At 37.7% G+C, this 22,650-nt stretch overlaps 1 protein-coding gene across 1 annotated transcript in view; it reads right to left on the reverse strand.

Annotated features, from left to right (window-relative positions):
• Positions 1-22,650, reverse strand: part of SLIT2 (slit guidance ligand 2) — a 127,231-nt gene that overhangs the window by 13,750 nt on the left and 90,831 nt on the right. The window contains exons 22-25 of the mRNA XM_024741816.1: positions 17,583-17,676; positions 9,272-9,409; positions 8,922-9,162; positions 7,212-7,342 (exon numbers count right to left, since the gene is read on the reverse strand). Coding sequence (XP_024597584.1) covers positions 7,212-7,342; positions 8,922-9,162; positions 9,272-9,409; positions 17,583-17,676 — 604 coding nt within the window. The remainder of the gene's footprint in view (positions 1-7,211; positions 7,343-8,921; positions 9,163-9,271; positions 9,410-17,582; positions 17,677-22,650) is intronic.

Here is a 22,650-nt window from a genome sequence, read left to right on the forward strand (position 1 = left end):
ATGCACTTAAAAGAAATGCACTTAATACACTTAATCTACTGAACATAATAGCTTAGCCTAGCCTGCCTTAAGCATGCTCAGAACACTTACACTGGCTTACAGTTTGCCAAAATCATCTAACACAAAGCCTATTCTATAACAAAGTGTTGACTATCTCATGTAATTTATTGAATACTGGACGGAAAGTGAAAAGCAGAATGGCTGTCTGGGTGCAAAACGGTTGTAAGTGTATGGGGTGCTTACCCTTGTGATCGTGTGGCTGACTGGGACCTGAGGCTACTACTGCCCAGCATCGTGAGAGAGCGTCCTACTGCATATAGTTAGCCCGGGAAAAAAATCAAAATTCAAAATTCTAAGTATAGTTTCTACTGAATGCATATCGCTTTTGTACCATCATAACATTGAAAAATCGTAAGTGGAAACATCGTAAGTTGGGGACCTTATGTATGTAATTTAAATAAAAATGCACTAAAATAGAAAGAGACTTCACATTTGAACATATGGTAAGAGTCACATGTAGGGCAACAGTATTTGCATTTGGGTATTTATTCTTCAGTATCTGGGTATCCAAGCATGAAGAGTATCCTTAAACCCCAGCATTACCAATTATTGTACTCTGTGCCTAGTACTCGACTAGGCACTTTACATTAGTTGCTTCCAAGTCTCCCCATGAAATGGAAGCATAAAGGGTGAGGTAAATTGCTCAAAGTTGTGAAGCTGATAAAAAGTGGTGCCGTCTCATACAGCATAGTCAAGAATGGCTGAGTGTTTGTCATGGAAATGGTCTGTCTTTCCAATGAGACTAATTCTTTTTTTTTTTTTTTCCTAACATAAGCTTGTAAGTTGCATAACCCGGAGACTGTGTAGCCAACCAACCTAACAGTCTGTGGGGGGAAAGTCCCCTGAAGTCGTGCAGGTTCCCTGAATACTGAAACTGAGGAAGGCATGGTACAGTACTGTACCTTTGTAACGTGTGCACCTGATTTCTTAATTTTTAAATAGTAGTCGACTATGTTTCCAAAGAAACTATCTGGTTTGGAAAATGACATTAATTTGAACCTAAAGAAAGAAGCATACAATTGTCATTAACGATTTTTAAAAAAGTTTCTGCCCATCTAGATGAAAAGAAAGTCATTTTGAAGGGCAATCAATGAACAGTTTAATTGAGAAAATAATGTGTTACTCTATGCCTGTCTGAGGGACTACCGCTGATGTTGGCTTCAAGTTTGGGCTGTCATTCATTCATTCATGGCACTACTACCCCGTCCCTCTTTATGCTATTCTCCAAGCACTGTAACAATTAGGCACGTGTGCCGTATTCTACATTCATTCACTTGTTGGGCTGCTAACGTCGTCTTTGTCTGCTGATTAGATCTCTTAGCAGGGTGCAGGCAAATGTTTAACAACTGGCTCTCTGTAAAAAGAATGAGTCTGGATTTGTATCATTTGCTGATTACTATGGCAGAAATTACTCTCAACAAGGCCGCATCAAACAGAGGTCTTAGAACTTGGATGTGAGAAGTGATGCACACCATTAGCTCTCAGAGCACAGCTCAAATATATTCCTTTTCCATAAATGGTTCTCATATTGTGGTCCCTGGATCAGAGCATCACCTGGAAACTTGTAGAAATGAACATTTGGGGCTTATCAGAGATCTGAATCACAAACTAGAGGTGCAGCCCAGTACTCTTATTTTAACACACCTTTCAGGTGATTCTGGTGCTAGCTCTACACTACTGCCTGTATGCCTGGCCTTGTTAGCAGTATACATGGCTACAGGAAAGCACGATCTTTTCTCAAATGTAAGAAGTAAAATGAGACAATGTGCATGCCACTTTAGTTCTACTGGAAAATAAACAATTACTACATTTGGGTTTTCTTAAATGCACATCTTTGTTAACTACTACCTCTAAACATAATTCCATGAAATAATAGTTCTCATATCAATTCGTTTGAGACAATAATTGACATCTAAGGTCAAACATTTAATTTTTTAATTTTTTTTTCCTTTTCTTTTTGGTTTTGAGGCTCTGAAATTTAGATGTGGTACAGTGGGAAAGAACATTTTTGTTCCCAGGGTCTAGGGTCTCAGCCAGGACCACTCAAATGGCTGGGACCTGGAACAGCTGGGAGCTGGTAGGGCATAAGATCAAACATTTTAAACCAAAACATATACTACAAGAGAAACAATAATAATGGATGACAGTTTCCCCTAATTTAACAGATTTCATTTTACTAAAATAAACAAAATCCTGGACATATATACACTACCAAACGTAAGGTAGATATCTAGTGGGAAGCAGCCGCATAGCACAGGGAGATCAGCTCCGTGCTTTGTGACCTCCTGGAGGGGTGGGATAGGGAGGGTGGGAGGAAGGGAGATGCAGGAGGGAAGAGATATGGGAACCTATGTGTATGTATAACTGATTCACTTTGTTATAAAGCAGAAACTAACACACCATTGTAAAGCAATTATACTCCAATAAAGACGTAAAAAAAAAAAAACCAAAAAACCCCACAAAATCCATTTCCATCAGTGTTGAAAATTAACCAGGCAATTGAAACGAGGCACCTGATATATGACATTACTCCCATATGTGATGCTCCAATAGCACATTAGATACTGCATAATTTGGGAAACAAAGTTTTACCAAGATAAATCTTATATAACATAAAATCATGCAATTAACTGAACTCAAATTCTCTGTTGTAAGGATATGTAAAAATATCCCCTTTTAAAAACATCAGTGTGGTTTTTTCTGGCCACATCATGTAGCTTGTGGGATCTTAGTTCCCTGACCAGGGATTGAACCCAGGCCCTCGGCAGTGAAAGCACTGAGTCCTAACCACTGGACAACCAGGGAATTCCCTAGTGTGATGCGTTTTTAATAAAGTTATATAAAGTGGAAACACATCAAGATTTGAAAATTTAATTCAACCAAAATATTTATTAAGCTACTTATGGGAAATCTCATGGCAACAATATTATTGATGGATTTTGTTGTAATGATGGAGAAGTAGTACTTTTCATTAGAGTACGTATTCTAATAAGGCCTGAGCAAGGATAGAGGCATTTAGATGAATGCCAGAAAATTAGTAAGAGCAGAATTAAGACTTGGACAAACTTCAAATTGAAGGTGAAAGAAAAAGGTTAAGAGTAACTTCATTTCACCTAAGATGACCAAGAAGATGGTGATACCTCTCAATGAAATTAGGAATGCACCAGGGTGAAGCAAAGGAAATGAACTTAGTTTTGGACATTCTGAATTTATGATCCCAACAGCTAGTAGTACTGCTTACTATTTGGTATGCCTTATTCTAAATACTCCACATGTATCAAATCATAACATTCTTACCACGATCCTGCAAAGATGGAACTATGATTTATTATTTCCATTTACCAGGTGAGGACCAGAGAGCTTATGCAATCTGCCCAAGACACACAGTTAATAGATGGCAGAGCTGGGACTTGAATTAAGGCAGACTGTCTTTAGAGCACCTGGTCTTTTCTATTACTTCAATTTTAGTATTGAGTTGTAATGACATTCAAATGGTTCAAAAATCAGAATGATATAAAATGGTATTTATACACAAGTTGTGCCTCAGCCCCACTCTTTCCTCTCTATCCCAAGTTTTTTCCTTATGGAAGTACATGGAAATAAAAACACATATACTTATTTACCCACCTTGGACACTGTTCTGCCTTACTTTTTTTTTTATATACTGAGCAATAGACCTTGGAAATCTTTCAATATCATCGATAGAGAACTTTCTTGTTCCCTCTTTCCCTCTCTCACTCCCTCTTTCTTTTTAACAGCACATTCCATTGTGTGGCTGCCCCGGAGTTATTTAGTTAGAAACTTGGGTTGTTTCCTAACTTTTGTTTTTACAACCTCTGCCACAGTGAATTACCTTGTGCATATGTCATTTCTATGTCACAGGTATAACTTTAGGGTAAATTCCCAGTAGTGGGAAAGATGTTTCCAAATTGCTCTCCATAGAAATTGTAAACAACATGTACTTCCAGTGTCAATGTATGAGAAGAGAGGATTTACTTTCAACTCTTGCTACACTCCAGAAAGAGACACCAAAAAGATTTTCCTCTCTTGCTAGAAGGGAGACGGGAATGAAGACAAAGTGAGTGAGGAGTGAGGACAGAGCTGAGTGTAGAATTAAATCCTTGTAGTGAATTGATGGGGCAGGTGTTACATTATTATTTACAGATATGGATTCTGAAACACATAAAAATTAAAGACCTTGCTAAAGTTTATATATAGTAATTGCTAAGCCTAGATTTGCACATACATCTCAGCCACTATGATTATTACTTGTTAAAAACTAGATTCTCCTGGTGTGTTGAAATAATTTAATGTTCTCAGTAGCCTCTATTTCACAAAAGCATTTAAAAATGTCAACTGGAATACTACTATATTCATATATTATATATATACATATATATATAGTATCCATATATTATATCCACATCAATCAATTAATCAATTATCTCTCTATCTGAATTCTCAGTGATTGTTGCTTCTTTTCTTTAACTTAAAAATAATGCACTGGGACTTCCCTGGTGGCACAGTGGTTAAGAATCTGCCTGCCAATGCAGGGGACACGGGTTTGATCCCTGCTCTGGGAAGATCCCACATGCTGCGGAGCAACTAAGCCCGTGAGCCACAACTACTGAGCCTGCGAACCACAAGTACTGAGCCCACGTGCCACGACTACTGAAGTCCACGTGCCTAGAGCCTGTGCTCCGCAACAAGAGAAGCCACTACAATGAGAAGCCTGCGCACTGCAACGAAGAGTAGCCCCCACTCACCGCAACTAGAGAAAGCCCACGTGCAGTAACGACCCAACGCAGCCAAAAATAAATAAATTTCTTTAAAAAAATAAAAATAATGCACTAACTTTTGTTGATTGTTGGCCATAAACTAAAAAGCAATAAATAAATAAAAGTTATGTTTGCTCTGGACCTTATAACAGATGTCTCCATTAGATGGTCTGCAAGCAGAAACATCTACTTCTGGTTCATAACAAAAACTGTGTGATGTGATATTATCCTTTTTTATAGATGTTACAGGGTATACTCTATTGTTAGGCAAAAATGGTAATGAACATAAACTCAAAATAAGCTCTTTAGAGTAAATCCTCATTTGGATATAATCACTTGGGTTTTTACAACTTATCTAGAAATATTTTAAGTACATTTTATGTGAACACTAGCTTTAGTAAGTCAACTCAAAGAACTTTCACTATGGTTCCTGACAGTTCTATGCTGTTTCATTGCATAAAACAAAACAAACAAACAAAATACCAAAAATGAACCATAAGATCAATATTCTGAAATCTTTTCATGAGCTGAAACAAACTGAGGCTATAACATTTAAGGCCTAGCAACATTTAAAATATTGGCACTAATTCATCACCATTTAGAGATGAAGTAACTATTGTATTCTGCTTGGAAACCAATAATTATGTGTTTCTTTCCATGCTCTAAATATTCCCAAGTGGGTTAGCTTACCACCAAAAGGGCTTACTGAATTCCATTCATGGCTACAATGGGCATCCAATTTCCCAGAACCGTTATGAAAGATTAAATAACATGTGAAGCACACTGAAAATATATAAGTATAATATCAAGATCATAAAGGCCAGTATCTCCATTTTATGTCTTCATCAATGGCCACAAACTTTTACCCAGCATGTTTGGGCTACAAACGTGTTTTGTTTGCCACATATGGTATTTTAAAAAAGTGTGAATCCATACTGAAGAAGGGAAAACTTTATATTTAAAAAAGCCAAATTTCTGTCTTTTCTTGAAAAATCACATGTTCTGGCAAAACCTGGGCCCACATTTTCACATGGCAGCATTCAGGGAGACCTGAGCAGATGTAGTCTAGTCCTGTTTTGACAAAGATTTGCTTTTAGTTCACTCCGGTCATAACCACTCCTATTATATTGCCAATACCAAGGCTATCTGTAACAGGGGAGTGCTTCTCTAAAAGCTTAAAATCTTTTCAAGAATAAAAGGATGAGAGAATATTCTTTTCTTGCAATTAGCCAGTTCAGTTCATTTAAGATATGTGCCTGGAAAAACGGACTGCCTATGACTTTGTGACCTTTCTCTAAATGGTAGCAGTTATTCGTACATGTTAACAGGGGAGTGCTTCTCTAAAAGCTTAAAATCTTTTCAAGAATAAAAGGATGAGAGAATATTCTTTTCTTGCAATTAGCCAGTTCAGTTCATTTAAGATATGTGCCTGGAAAAACGGACTGCCTATGACTTTGTGACCTTTCTCTAAATGGTAGCAGTTATTCGTACATGTGAAGAAATCAACTAGGTAATGTCTGCAGGGCGACTGGTGTTGAGATGCAACAGAGGGGGTCTGAAGGTTAGTCTTATGCAAAAAACACACTTTCAGGAAAATCCCACCCCGTGAATCCCACCCCATTCACGTCTTCAATATATCATCAATACCATAATATTATTATAAAACTTCCAACAGAATGATCAGATAATACACATCTTGTAGCTGCCCATTGGCAAGCTTCCTAAGGGCAGGAGCTCTGTTGCTGAAAGCTTAGAACAGTGCCTGGTGCATAGTAGGTACTTGATAAATATGTGTTGCATGAATAGTAACTTTAAATTTGTCCCTGTGCTGGGTATCCTGCAGCTGTTTCTCTAGGGCTACTCTCCACCTGTCTTCAGCCTGTTCTGAGCCCTGGGAGGCTCATGTATGAGCTATATTACTGAGATCACTGGGTTCCTTGTTTTCTGGCATCTGATTTGGCCAGAGGGAAGCAGGGGTACATGAGATTTTTAGGATCAGGTATTTAAAACCCTGGTTCCTTCCCTGAGCTCCTGTCACGCAGTCCTCTCCACAATTCCCTTTCTGAGCATCGATTTCCATAACTGCTGCCTCCCCTCTCTCTTTCAAGCCCATGGACACTAGCAGTGTACCTAGTTACTAGCTCCAGATTACTATACTGTCCCAACCAATCTTTGTACAGTCCTCTTATAAATCTCTCCTTAATTATCCAACTTGAGTATGCTGTCTGTTACTGCCAGGCCTCTAACACACCTATCATAAAGTCTGCTGTAGCCAAATTATTCCCTCCCCTCCCCATGACACAATAAGAGAGGAGAAGCAGTTCTGCATTAAGCAATTATTTTCACCTTTACCAGTAACTGACAGATCTTCACCTGTAAATGGCAGAAGCTGGGTGGGAGCCGGTGTCATAGCTGGCACGAACACGTCCCCGGTAGAGCTCTACGGCGATATGGTCTTTGTCACCTTTATACAAGAGGATTCCACTATCTTCATCTGTGGCAATCTAGTGGGAAGTAACCTTGACATTAGTAGGACAAACAGTCATCCAGACATATTTCATTAAGAAGAAACAAGACTTCTTAGTAATGAGTTTTTTACTATGGTTTATTTCTTCTTTATGGCTCTGATAAAATACTAATGCACATTGAAATGATTACTTGAAAGATGACCTATTCCTGGATTACTCTGTTGCAAATAAATTCATAAAGAACTTCAAAAAGCTCTTTTTACATTCATGAACTTATATATTTATTCTCTTTCTGCATATTGGCAACGATAAAGCTTAAAGATTCATGTCCTATGAAATATGCAAAAACAAGGACATCACATAATTTATACTTCAGCAAATTAAAATTGAAAGATATTTTCCATATCATTAGAGTCCACAGTGTTTAAAGTAAATCAAGCTTTCCCCCTTAGATATCAAACTATATTGTCTAAGCAGAGAATGATAAAATCTAATCAGGAACAAAATGATCACATTTCCGTTCTGTTAAAAAGAACAATAAGAAGTACTTAAGTTAACATCACTGAGTGTGCTTAGAATTTCTTTTTCTGGAGATTTTCACTTACCTGCTTTTTGCTCCTGTTATGGGCTTTATTTATGGCATATGTGAAATGTGACTGCATTGAGCAAGATGGATTTTCATATTACATGTTAAATTATGGTGTGACCAGGGAAAAACCTCTGTTTTTATCCTTCTTTCTGACTTTTCCGGGCTTCTGAAGGACCAGCTCAGTAAAAGTTAGGACTTAAGCCCGAACACCACTGGGTACTTTTCATAACAAGACAGGTGGCAAATGCTGGAAGTTAGGGGCCAGGCTTTTTTAAAGAAGGCTGGTCTGCCTTCCAGGGTCCCATTCCTCAGGACTTCTCAAGAAGCCCCTGCCCCTCACTGAGGTGCCAGGGTAAACCAAATATGAAATGGGTTTTATAGGAAATTGGTTACACTTCTTTGAATTCAAAACAAAACAAACATGCAGCCCCAATTTGCCCCAGGTACCCTAAATTTATCACACTAATCTAGCCTAATCTTGTCTATAGGGGTTTGAATGATTTGCTCAAAGGTACACGGTGACTTGGTGGAAAGACTTATGATAATACTTGAGTTTGTTAATTTCACGTCGAAGTTAAAAGACACCTGCTGACACTTCTGCCAAGGTGTGTTCTGTCTCACCTGTGCTGTTCTCAGCTGCAGGTTTCCTAATGAAAGCTTCCCCAGCGCCCGCCCCCCGCTACCGTGCAGAACCTGAACTGCAGAGCCATAAAAATAAATGAATAAAATGCCATTACCTGAACGCAAAACAAAGAGAGAGATTTTGTTGCTTTGTCTCTGTGTGTGTGTTTTATATGATCAAGTAGTGAATAAAAATACCTAGTGCCCATTTAGTTTTGAAAGACACAAATGTTAGAGAGAAGAATAGAAGCTTTTCATACAAGTAGCATTTTCTGTCATTGTGCTATGCAGTATATAACTGTCTATTTAAGAAATAATATCACTCACAAACCACCACGTACGTTTATATTTGGCAGCTGAATTAGTTTAAAATGAGATTAGCTCTTGGTAGTGGGGGAATCTTACCTGAAGAGTGATGTTTGTTTGAGGCCGAACCTTGGCAGAAGGGATCTGAAGATAAGACTCTTTGTTTACAAAGTTCACACTGACCAATTTTTCACACTTCTCTCCCTGGTAGCCAGGCAAACACTGGCATATTGGCTCATTTATCCTGATGATGCACTGAGCTCCATTCTGACAATCAAAATTATCACAGGGGCTGGTACGCGGGAGAACCATGGGTGGAGAAAACTCACAAAACAAGCCACTGAAGAGTAAACAGAGAAAATACTTAATTAGACGTTACTTAATTGCCAATATGAATTAAGCCCTGTTAGCACCTAGCTCTAAATACAAATGTGTACTTGCACTTTTACCTGTAACCTTCGGGGCAGATGCATGTATAACTGTTCACTGCATCAGTGCAGTGGGCTCCGTTTTTACACTTGTTATCTTGGCAGTCATCAAAGTCAATGTCACAGTGTTCGCCTATGTATCCTGGCGTGCAGTCACATCTGTTTGAACAAGCAGGTACATAGTTTCAAACCCAACTGAGCCAAAATAAGTAAAAGAGTTGCATTTCATCTAGGAAACAACTGGTGCTGTCTTTGCAAAAACATATTTAGAACAGGCTCATAAAGTTTAAAAATTAACAGATGCCTAGAAAATAGTACTGATCTGCAAAGCATGCCATGGTTTCTCACTGTGATCTCTCAGAGGAACAGCAATTTTCCCTGTCTGACGACAGTGAGCAACCACAATCCAAATAAGAATAGACTAATCACACCAGGTTTGTCCCTCCCTTCTTCCCCCACTTTATCTGCCCGTGGTGTCCTCTATTTTCAGCTGTCTAATTCATTTGAGCTGCTGACACGGTAGAAGTGCTGTGTCGTAAAATTTATTAAGAATATTAAGCATATTTTAAGAACAATTAACATTTAAAATTTTCCAACAGAGACTGGGTGCATTACAGTAAAGTATAATTTTATGAAAAGCAAATATGTTAGCATTGGATACCCTAATTCACCATGAATCCAGATTATCGTTATGGCAGAATGGGGGCTGACCTAACTGGGTGGGGCAGGGGAACTGATACAAAATTCCTGGGGCCCATCCCCGGACAGCTTTTCAGCCTGTTCACTCTGGTGGTGTGGGACAGAAGGGGTCTCGGCTGCACTGATGGTGAAGAACCAGGGATAATAATACAGCTGATGTTCTTTGAGCACTTTGTTTCAGGCCCTGTTCTAATCATTTTGCATCATGGACTCATTGAATTCTCTCCACAGCCCTGTGACATCAGTGATACCATGACTCCACTCTACAGGTGAGGAAACAAGGCACAAATTGGTTAAATGTCTTGCCCAAGGACATCTAGCTTGTACACAGCCAGGAACTGGACCCAAGCAATCTGACAAGAAAGTCTGAATATCTAACCACTGCTCTGTACCGTTAGATAATTGATTACTCAGGGTTCCCTTTAAAATCTCTTTCACCAGTGCTGACCATTGGAATGTCTAGCTATGACACCAAGGATGCGGGATTTTAAGGGTGCCCAAGGAAAAGCAATATGGCACATGCAGTGGTTATTAAACTCTGCTTTGTGGAGCAATAGGGGACCATGGAACCCCCAAAGATATGGCCATAGACGGGGAGGGGGCCTCTGTCAGCTTCCCTCTGCACTGCCCCCCCCCAAACAATACTCTCCTGCTGTGATTCATTAGTTTTACACATTGGGCTTCCATAAGTGTTTCTGTTTGAGGTTTAAGAAAGGGTTCACTGACTTTAAAAAAAAAACAAATAAACCAGGAAATTATGTTTTAGCCTTATAGAATTTGCACTTTGCAATTAGGCAGAAGAACTGTATTCATATTCTGGTTTCATCCTTAAGTGTATGTAATCTTGACTACATTACTTCATCTCTCTAAGTGTTCCTTTCCTCATCTATAATATGTATATAATAATTTCCATCTCACAGGTTTGTTAAAAGATTAAATAGAAACACTATCTGTAAAATAATTACTATAGTAGTTAATATATAATGCATGATCAATAAATGGTAGGTTTAAAAAATAATTCTATGTAAGTTTTTATAATTCTAAAAAAGTATTTATGGTTTAGACTGTACTAATTATTCAGTTTTCTATTTCAAAGCCATTAGGATTTAAGTGAATGAGGATAATTAAAAACACCCCAGTGAATGTGGATATTATTGAATGCCAAGGGTTTTGCCTAAAAATGCAAAATCAGGATTTAAGAGTTACTGGAGAAACGATGAATTAATAAGATAAATGGGAGTATATACCCTCTAAGGGTAACACAGACTTTTAGCTCTGTGTGTATGAATTAAGAAATAAAATGAGCTCACTGCATCAGCATGCTTGCTCTAGAGCCGGTGGTTTTCACGCTAAATCGTAACAAAGCAAACAAGTCTGAAGTTAAGTGGATTCTAAGCGGCCACAGACATTCTCAAAAAGATGGACGGGGCCTGAGAAAAGGGCTTCCATCAATGTTAATTTGACCAGAGCTGCTCAAGTACAGAGCATTAAAAGAAAGAAGAAATGCTTTGAAACACTCTGAATTATTTACCTGAGAAAAGAAATCAAAGTAAAAGATAAGAGAACCACGTATTCACCATAGTGGCTGTTTAAGAGCTATTTTATATTTTTTTCTCTACAGATACTGTTTTCCGAGCCCATTAGGACTTGGAGTCACATTATGAGACCAACATTTTTGTCTTTCTTTGGCTCCTTAGACCGAGTTTCAAAACAGGAAGAAAATATTTAATTAAGAATTCCTTAAAGCTTGTATTATCAATAAAAGGTATCACATTCCCTGAACTCTGGCAAGGAGTGAGGAAGAAAGCAAAGAATATAAAATATACTGTTTAGAAGCCCCAAAGCTGACTAAGTAAGATGCATGCTTGAAAATACTGCTTATGGCATATCATGATCTAAAAATATCTCAAAACAATTTAGGAGATTGATGAGGTATATAATAAAGCAAGAAAAGTAAAACCAGCTCTGTTAGCTTAGTAGTAAGAAAATGTAGCTGAAGTTAACAGTACATCTTGTCCAAACAATATTTGTCAGTAGAAATTTTCTTTAGCAGCTTCATATAGTCTTGGTTTTTAAGTCCATTTATTTTTTGCAACTCCCTTTGTCACAGTGTGTGATTATTTATAATATGGGAGTAATAGCAAATGCTATGACTTAACCTGTTTCCTGCTAAACTACATAAACCTCACAAATTACTGCTGAAAACAATGGGTTCCCAAATCAGCTAATCCATAATCCAGTAAGATGCACTATAAAAAGTGTACAATTTAACTGATAGTAATAGAAGATACTGAATTAACCGTTAGTCTTTTTGAAGATGAACTACTCAGTTTTTAATGGTTTCCGGTAAGTGTTACTAATACTTCATCTTGTAATTACAATGCACAAAGCTTATCCAGCAGATAGGCAGTTCTGGAAAACCATCTGCTTTACTGGCCAATTTCTCTAAGAAATGATAACAGTTGTTACCTAAATGACTGACGTTCAATTTGCCAAATTCACTGTGTGCAGATCAAAGACAATATGAATTAAAATAAATGCAATACAGGATTTGGTATAAAATAAAGATTTCAATAAGACTTTTGTTTTTTCCACAGAGGGTTGTAAACTAAAATATGATGAAAAATAGAATCAAATAGATTCTTTTCTTTCCCAAAAAGGCATCAAATGGAATCAGCAGGGGCAGCAACTGAATCTGTATATTCTAAAATAATGAATTTTAAATCAAATTGGATCAAAAACTGTTCTCTAAATAAAACTTGAGAATAAATATTTTATTCTGATTGGTCTTTGAAATCCAGGTGTGGTCAGGTGATAATGACCCCACCTCCCATTCAAGTAAGAATGTCTGATAATCTGTTGACAAGTATTAATATGTTAGAGTCCCATGGGAAAAGAATTTGAAAAAGAATAGATACATCTATATGTATAACTGAATCACTTTGCTGTACACCTGAAACTAACAAAACATTGGAAATCAACTACACTCCAATATAAAATAAAATTTAAAAAAATGTTAGAGTCCCAGCTCTAATCCCATCTACTCTTATAAAACTGTTCCTGACTGGAGTAATTTTTAATTCTCTGAATCCTATGGCAACTAAGCCTGAGTCATGTCACTGAGAAGATAAAGAATGGGAGAGTGAGTAGCTATAAAGTGCCACAAAAACATAAGATGGTAACATTACTCGTGCCCTGACCCATGGCAGGTGCTCAATAAATATTGGGTAAAGAAACCAGTAATGCTATTTGCTAGTTGTCTCTTGTAGGCACAACTCAACCTGAACACTACAGTGTCATTTCTGAGAACCCAGCTCACCTTCTGTAACAAACCAACAGTAATGGTCATAAAGTATAAAGCTTCTTAGAGATAACCTGCACTAGAACAGTCACCCAACTGGGAAGTATAAAACCCAGCTCCAGCTCTGCCAGTGAATAACACTGAGACCTCTGGACAGCCACCGACCTCTCTTGGTTGTGGTTTCCTCATGTTTAAAGTGAAGAATTTGGACCAGATGATTTCTAATCTACGGCCTAAGAAGAGAAGTTGCTGTTGATAGACCCTTAAAATATTTCAGAATTGTGGCAAAGGAATCATTTCATTTGATACCAAACGTACTTCAGGAAGATTGCTACCTGGTGTGACTGTGTGTTTTATCATCCCACACAACACACACGTGTGTGAAGGAGACACCATTAATAGTTACACTGAGACAACAGGCATAGACGGATATTGTACTGAGGCAACCTGGGACATATGGTCACTCTGTCTTCCTCCTCTTGGGTAAAGTATTGTTGCATAAGAAAACATTTTCAGTTACATTAAATGAAACTCCCTATTTTACCACAGACTTCAATTCAGATAATAAAGTTCCTAGTAGATATTATGAATTTATTTGGCCTCCAAATAACTTTAATTAAAAATAGCCAAAGGCTATTTTATTTCATACATGACTTCCCAGGAAAAGTCACAAAACAAAAGGAAACATTTCCTTTTCTTTGGTGTACTAAAAAAGGCCCATGCTGTAGATAAACATTTATAAAAATTCTGTTGACACTGGAGAGTATGTCCTCTAAGTCCTGAGCAAAGGTGTGAAGCTAGGTCCTGAAAGAAGAGGGTTCCTTAAAGAAAGGCCCTCGTCCCCCGTTTGTGAGCCCCAAAGCAGCCTCGGACTTACTTGAATCCCTTTGGCGTCAGGATGCACTTGGAGTCGTGTTGGCAGGGGTTCAGGTCCTGCGCACAGAAGTCCAGCTTCTCCTCACACAACTCACCTGTTAACATGGCAAACGATGTTAGGTCATAGACAAAGGTTAACAGGTTTCCTGCCAGCAGGCTGTGTCATGGGTCTGAGAGGTAAGCATAGCTTGTGATTGGAAAAAATAAAAAATCACAAGACATGGAAGCAGAAGATCTGAAATGCTGGTTCTGCTGCTAAATATCTTATGATTTGGGAAAACACAGCTATTGTTATCTGTAACTAACAGGAGTCCCTTTAGAATGTACTATTGGAGAAGGAAATCTGAATGCTTTTCGTTTTTATTCTTTTATTATTATTATTTTAAAATTTTGGGCTTTTTATTGAGGTATAACATATATCCATAAGATAAATGAATAGTTAATAAATAGTCACAAACTGAACTCACTCAGGTAACCAGCATCCATATCCAAAAACACACCACTGACCATCACTCCAGAGGCCCAACCCCAAGGGTAAGTAACCACTACCCTGACAGGACCACAGATTATTTGCACCTGTTTTTGAACTTGACATAAATAGAATCATTTGGTATGTACACCTTTATGTCTGGCTTATTCTGTTGTTTTATGTTTGAAAAGATAATCCTCAAATCTTCACAGTCTCCAAGGTTCTACAAGTCTAGAGGAAAAAGACTTTGTTTCCCTTTTATGACATTGCAACAGCTCAAAAGTATACTCCTCAGCTACATCCGTCACGATAGAAAAAAGCAAAAGGAGAATCAATCTAGATAAAGATCGTACACTTCTTTCTATCAGCTAGCTTATAAAGAATAATTGTCATCCATAAATGAGAGCTACAAGCATAACCATGAAGATTCTAGACACACTTTGTTGAATTGCATGTCCAATTATCTGTTAGGAAATTTCTTCATTTATAAATAACATGGTTATATTTTATTTTCAGGTACATTAGGCCAAATATGATTTTCAGTGAGAACACTTTCCCAATCATTGTGTGAGATTTTAAGGTGACTGGAAAGATGTAAAATTAAAAAGTTCTCTCCTTTTCTACCTTACCTTTAAATTAGTTTTAAATTATTTTATATGTAATAAATGAATGAATAAAGTGATACATCTATATGCAGCTGTTGTTCATTTCCAAGAAACTATTAGAACTTTGTTCAAAGTGTGTGGATTTAAAGCAACAGAGGTTAAAACATCAGGAGTCTGCAGCAAATCTCTTTGTTATAAGACTGTCCTTTTAAGGTAATACTTTGCTAACTGGTAGAAATAGTTGCTTAACAACTAAATGTGGCAAATCATTTACACTTCAAGGATCTTTTTCAGTGACTTAAATATATAAATGTACTAAGCTAGGTATTACATCAATATAGTGTATGATAAGTTAGGGTTTTTTCTGTCTCTTAAAGAGAGCTAATTGTACTAAAAGTCTCATATATTTCTTTTATAAGAAGCATTTCTGTGTCTGTAAATCTGTGATATAAAAAGCTTTTATCAAGATATACCTATACCTAATGAGCTATTTTTAAACAGGGTTTACTTAAAGCATCTTACATTCAATTATTATTACTTTAAGTAATACATCTTGATAGAATGTATTCGTTATAATTTCTCAGCCTATCATGATGAAATCACTTTCAGTTTTCTAATCAAATCTACCTGGTTGGATAAAGGCTGCTTATAGTAGTCTATATGCAAGGCAGTTTAAATATCATTCTATGTATTCTTCACTTTATACCCAAATAAGAAATCATTTAAAAAATGATATGAAAGGGGGGGGAATGCTTTACTTCTTATTCATTTTGATCTAATCCAATCCAATCCAATTAAGACAATCTAAACCATCGTTCATAAGGATTTACTATATGATGAGAGCAGTATGCTTAGAATATTTGTCTTTATATCTCTGTAGAGTATGGTATGGTGACATACTAAAATAATAGTTACTGAAAGAAAAAGTTATGCTTTTTAAGGCAAGAACTCCATCTTGTTGACCTATATTCAACTTGTTTCATATTCGCCTCCTGAAATGATAAAGCATGTGATGTGACAGGATGGACGGAAAGATGGAAATGTTCTTTATTCTGTTACACATAGTGCTGTACTCTATTACCTTATAAGCAGGTATTTATATTTTTCATATGGCATCAGGAAAGGTAAGTCAGCCCATTGGAGTGGTTAAGGGCAATGTGGTTGAACACAGGTTAAACTTCAGCGCCCAAGAGCCCCTCAAGAGATGGGAGTCTAGACAAACATTGGCTTCATAATTTGGCTCCAACCCACTCCACAAAATCACAGGAAATCCTACTCATTGCTTTCAGCCTGGACCCTTAAAAGTCCCCAATGATAAAGCAATAGCTTGGAACACAGTGTTTGCCTGGCATTTGAGATTTCACTTTTGATCAGACAAGCAAATTAATTTTCCTTGTGCTTCAGTTTTCAGCTTTTTTTGTTGATGAGAAGTTAAAGGTGTGTGTGTGTGTGTGTGTGTGTGTGTGTGTGTGTGTGTGTGTGTGGTGAAACACTACAGTGTCATTTCTGAGAACCCAGCTCACCTTCTGTAACAAACCAACAGTAATGGTCATAAAGTATAAAGCTTCTTAGAGATAACCTGCACTAGAACAGTCACCCAACTGGGAAGTATAAAACCCAGCTCCAGCTCTGCCAGTGAATAACACTGAGACCTCTGGACAGCCACCGACCTCTCTTGGTTGTGGTTTCCTCATGTTTAAAGTGAAGAATTTGGACCAGATGATTTCTAATCTACGGCCTAAGAAGAGAAGTTGCTGTTGATAGACCCTTAAAATATTTCAGAATTGTGGCAAAGGAATCATTTCATTTGATACCAAACGTACTTCAGGAAGATTGCTACCTGGTGTGACTGTGTGTTTTATCATCCCACACAACACACACGTGTGTGAAGGAGACACCATTAATAGTTACACTGAGACAACAGGCATAGACGGATATTGTACTGAGGCAACCTGGGACATATGGTCACTCTGTCTTCCTCCTCTTGGGTAAAGTATTGTTGCATAAGAAAACATTTTCAGTTACATTAAATGAAACTCCCTATTTTACCACAGACTTCAATTCAGATAATAAAGTTCCTAGTAGATATTATGAATTTATTTGGCCTCCAAATAACTTTAATTAAAAATAGCCAAAGGCTATTTTATTTCATACATGACTTCCCAGGAAAAGTCACAAAACAAAAGGAAACATTTCCTTTTCTTTGGTGTACTAAAAAAGGCCCATGCTGTAGATAAACATTTATAAAAATTCTGTTGACACTGGAGAGTATGTCCTCTAAGTCCTGAGCAAAGGTGTGAAGCTAGGTCCTGAAAGAAGAGGGTTCCTTAAAGAAAGGCCCTCGTCCCCCGTTTGTGAGCCCCAAAGCAGCCTCGGACTTACTTGAATCCCTTTGGCGTCAGGATGCACTTGGAGTCGTGTTGGCAGGGGTTCAGGTCCTGCGCACAGAAGTCCAGCTTCTCCTCACACAACTCACCTGTTAACATGGCAAACGATGTTAGGTCATAGACAAAGGTTAACAGGTTTCCTGCCAGCAGGCTGTGTCATGGGTCTGAGAGGTAAGCATAGCTTGTGATTGGAAAAAATAAAAAATCACAAGACATGGAAGCAGAAGATCTGAAATGCTGGTTCTGCTGCTAAATATCTTATGATTTGGGAAAACACAGCTATTGTTATCTGTAACTAACAGGAGTCCCTTTAGAATGTACTATTGGAGAAGGAAATCTGAATGCTTTTCGTTTTTATTCTTTTATTATTATTATTTTAAAATTTTGGGCTTTTTATTGAGGTATAACATATATCCATAAGATAAATGAATAGTTAATAAATAGTCACAAACTGAACTCACTCAGGTAACCAGCATCCATATCCAAAAACACACCACTGACCATCACTCCAGAGGCCCAACCCCAAGGGTAAGTAACCACTACCCTGACAGGACCACAGATTATTTGCACCTGTTTTTGAACTTGACATAAATAGAATCATTTGGTATGTACACCTTTATGTCTGGCTTATTCTGTTGTTTTATGTTTGAAAAGATAATCCTCAAATCTTCACAGTCTCCAAGGTTCTACAAGTCTAGAGGAAAAAGACTTTGTTTCCCTTTTATGACATTGCAACAGCTCAAAAGTATACTCCTCAGCTACATCCGTCACGATAGAAAAAAGCAAAAGGAGAATCAATCTAGATAAAGATCGTACACTTCTTTCTATCAGCTAGCTTATAAAGAATAATTGTCATCCATAAATGAGAGCTACAAGCATAACCATGAAGATTCTAGACACACTTTGTTGAATTGCATGTCCAATTATCTGTTAGGAAATTTCTTCATTTATAAATAACATGGTTATATTTTATTTTCAGGTACATTAGGCCAAATATGATTTTCAGTGAGAACACTTTCCCAATCATTGTGTGAGATTTTAAGGTGACTGGAAAGATGTAAAATTAAAAAGTTCTCTCCTTTTCTACCTTACCTTTAAATTAGTTTTAAATTATTTTATATGTAATAAATGAATGAATAAAGTGATACATCTATATGCAGCTGTTGTTCATTTCCAAGAAACTATTAGAACTTTGTTCAAAGTGTGTGGATTTAAAGCAACAGAGGTTAAAACATCAGGAGTCTGCAGCAAATCTCTTTGTTATAAGACTGTCCTTTTAAGGTAATACTTTGCTAACTGGTAGAAATAGTTGCTTAACAACTAAATGTGGCAAATCATTTACACTTCAAGGATCTTTTTCAGTGACTTAAATATATAAATGTACTAAGCTAGGTATTACATCAATATAGTGTATGATAAGTTAGGGTTTTTTCTGTCTCTTAAAGAGAGCTAATTGTACTAAAAGTCTCATATATTTCTTTTATAAGAAGCATTTCTGTGTCTGTAAATCTGTGATATAAAAAGCTTTTATCAAGATATACCTATACCTAATGAGCTATTTTTAAACAGGGTTTACTTAAAGCATCTTACATTCAATTATTATTACTTTAAGTAATACATCTTGATAGAATGTATTCGTTATAATTTCTCAGCCTATCATGATGAAATCACTTTCAGTTTTCTAATCAAATCTACCTGGTTGGATAAAGGCTGCTTATAGTAGTCTATATGCAAGGCAGTTTAAATATCATTCTATGTATTCTTCACTTTATACCCAAATAAGAAATCATTTAAAAAATGATATGAAAGGGGGGGGAATGCTTTACTTCTTATTCATTTTGATCTAATCCAATCCAATCCAATTAAGACAATCTAAACCATCGTTCATAAGGATTTACTATATGATGAGAGCAGTATGCTTAGAATATTTGTCTTTATATCTCTGTAGAGTATGGTATGGTGACATACTAAAATAATAGTTACTGAAAGAAAAAGTTATGCTTTTTAAGGCAAGAACTCCATCTTGTTGACCTATATTCAACTTGTTTCATATTCGCCTCCTGAAATGATAAAGCATGTGATGTGACAGGATGGACGGAAAGATGGAAATGTTCTTTATTCTGTTACACATAGTGCTGTACTCTATTACCTTATAAGCAGGTATTTATATTTTTCATATGGCATCAGGAAAGGTAAGTCAGCCCATTGGAGTGGTTAAGGGCAATGTGGTTGAACACAGGTTAAACTTCAGCGCCCAAGAGCCCCTCAAGAGATGGGAGTCTAGACAAACATTGGCTTCATAATTTGGCTCCAACCCACTCCACAAAATCACAGGAAATCCTACTCATTGCTTTCAGCCTGGACCCTTAAAAGTCCCCAATGATAAAGCAATAGCTTGGAACACAGTGTTTGCCTGGCATTTGAGATTTCACTTTTGATCAGACAAGCAAATTAATTTTCCTTGTGCTTCAGTTTTCAGCTTTTTTTGTTGATGAGAAGTTAAAGGTGTGTGTGTGTGTGTGTGTGTGTGTGTGTGTGTGTGTGTGTGTGTGTTGGTTGTTTCTGTTTTGGAGAAGAATTAGAGGGGTCAGCCAGGGAGCATACTGTTACCTCTTTAGGATAACAAGTTAGTGAATGATCGACTACAGCTTGTGAAGAAAAAACACATGTCCTAAACAGAGGCATCTTTTTTTTTTTTTGTAAGGAAGTGATGTTTAGTTTTTAGATCACCTCTTCCTGATTGTGTCTGGCAGGTAAGTATGGCAGAGAGTGGGATGGAAATGAACAAGTTCTACAGTTATACTAGTAACAGCTGTGAGGGAGTAAGGCAGGAGTGATGCCCTCTTCCCTAAAAGGGCATGATTCCTCAGAGTCCAGAAGATGTAATCCATTGCTTACTGAACATCTGTAAATGTGGTCTTTCTGAAGAATCTGATGTAGTGGTAATATGACCATACATCCTGGCTTGCTCAGGTTTACACGTGCCATCCCAGGGTAATTTTCAATAGTGTCCCCACACACTCACACAGATGCCCTGATTTGGATGACAAATGCTACGGTCACCTTGTGGGTGGGGCAGTAAAAGCTGGATCAACAGAGTTAATGCTCTCTTTGGAGTGAACCAGCATAAAGAGATCCTAGGGAGAAACTACTCCTAATTGGGTGAAATGACATTTGGGTTGCTGAGTTATTACTTGGGATGGCCTTCCACAACTTATTCAATATAAAACAGTGGACTGGTTGCAGAAAAATGAACAATTTTATTGTCCTGGTCCCCAATTCATGAGTAAAATGAGCTTCTGGAATTGAAGTTGTGCAAGGTCAACTGTGGCTATAAAAACCTTTTTTTTTTTTTTAAAAAAAGGCAAGATGCTTCTTAAGAGGTGAATAATGCAGATAAGCAAGTTAGTAGAGAGAGCATTATGCTTTAACTGAACAGAACATCATCATTGTATTCAGTGGTAAAAACAGTGTCAGCACGTGCCCCAATCCCACAGAGGTACCAATACTGTGAATATTATTGTAATGAGGCAGAAATCTCAGTGCACTTGATGGTTCTTATGGGAAACAGTACCTGGAGTTGGCCTTGCTTCCTGCTTCATTTTAGATCCGTGCACCTAACTTTAATGTTCTTTCCTTATTATATACAAGGGGTCCTTCCTTAATCTTCATTTGTACTTCTGGTATCTAAAATTATCTTTTTGTTTGCATTCCTTATTACTGCACTTACTGAAATCGTTTTAGAACTATTATTCCACAAGCTTCTTCCCTGATACCCATGGCGAGATCTGCCTATGGATATTTTCAAATAATTCTGGTAGCAAACAACCAGATTTTTAACATTGCCATATATTTTGAGTGCAAACTGTGTAAGAGGACTTATGTTAACGCTAGGAGTATAATGGTGAATAACAAAAAACGATATCCTTGTTCTCATGGAGCTTATACACGAGGGGAGGAGGAGAAAGATATTGATCCATTCATTTCACAAGTAACTGTAAAATTGCCTGAGTGATGAATGCTAAAAAATGTCCTGACGCTCTAGAAGGGGGACTGATGGTGAGGGAATTTTTTTTCTGAAGAAGTAGGACTTGGATTGCAGGTGAAGGGGGGCGATAAAGAGCATTGGCAGTGGCTCTGTGCAGGAGGTGATGGGGCAAATATGAGCTCTGAGAGACTGGGAGTGAGCCCAGGAGAGCGTGGTGACAGAGAAGGCCACAGAGGTTGGCAGGGGCCACATGGCAGAATGTCTTTATTTAATGAGCAGTGGGTACCATTGAAGGGTTTTAGGATAGAGGATGGCCAGATGACATGCACACTTTGAAAAGAGCATTTGGGCTCTAGGGGAGGATGGATAGCACCAAGACAAATACAAATGGATATGAGTCATGATTTAGCTTGTACTCAGGTGGTGGTAGAGGAGATATGGATGGCCTGGATGTTTAGAAGCAAAATAAATGGGAATTTGTCATGGATTGGGTTAGGCGAGGGGAGAGAGGAAGCTGTCTGGGACTTCTAGTTTCTGGTATGAATATTTGGAAGTACCTTTCAGTGACATAGAGAACACTGAAAAGACCAGGTTTTCTGGGGCAAAAATCAAGAGTTTGTAAAATAAGGATGTGGTGTCATGGGTTGAACTGTGTCTCCCCACGCACCCCGCCCCCCTCAAAAAATATGTTGTAGCCCTCCAGTACCTCAGAATGTGACCTTATTTGGAGATAGTGTTTTTATAGAAGTAATCAAGTTAAAATGAGTTCCTTAGGGTGGGCCCTAAGCTGGTATGGCTAATGTTCTCACAGGATGAGGACATCTGGCATAGAGGGCAGCCCATGTGAAGAGACAGAGAGGGCAGATGACCACCAACAGGCCAGCTAGAGAAGTCTGCAACAGGTCCTTCTCTCACAGCCCTCAAAAGGAGCTAACACCGCTGACACCTTGATTTTGGACTTCTAACCTTCAGAACTGTGAGACGACACATTTCTATTATTTAAGCCACCCTGTTTGTGGTACTGGGTTATAATAACACTAGCGAACCCATACAGGTGGTAAATTCTAAATTATTG

This window comes from Neophocaena asiaeorientalis, unplaced genomic scaffold, assembly GCF_003031525.2.
Source record: "Neophocaena asiaeorientalis asiaeorientalis breed wild unplaced genomic scaffold, Neophocaena_asiaeorientalis_V1.1 scaffold218, whole genome shotgun sequence".
NCBI classification, from domain to species: domain Eukaryota; kingdom Metazoa; phylum Chordata; class Mammalia; order Artiodactyla; family Phocoenidae; genus Neophocaena; species Neophocaena asiaeorientalis.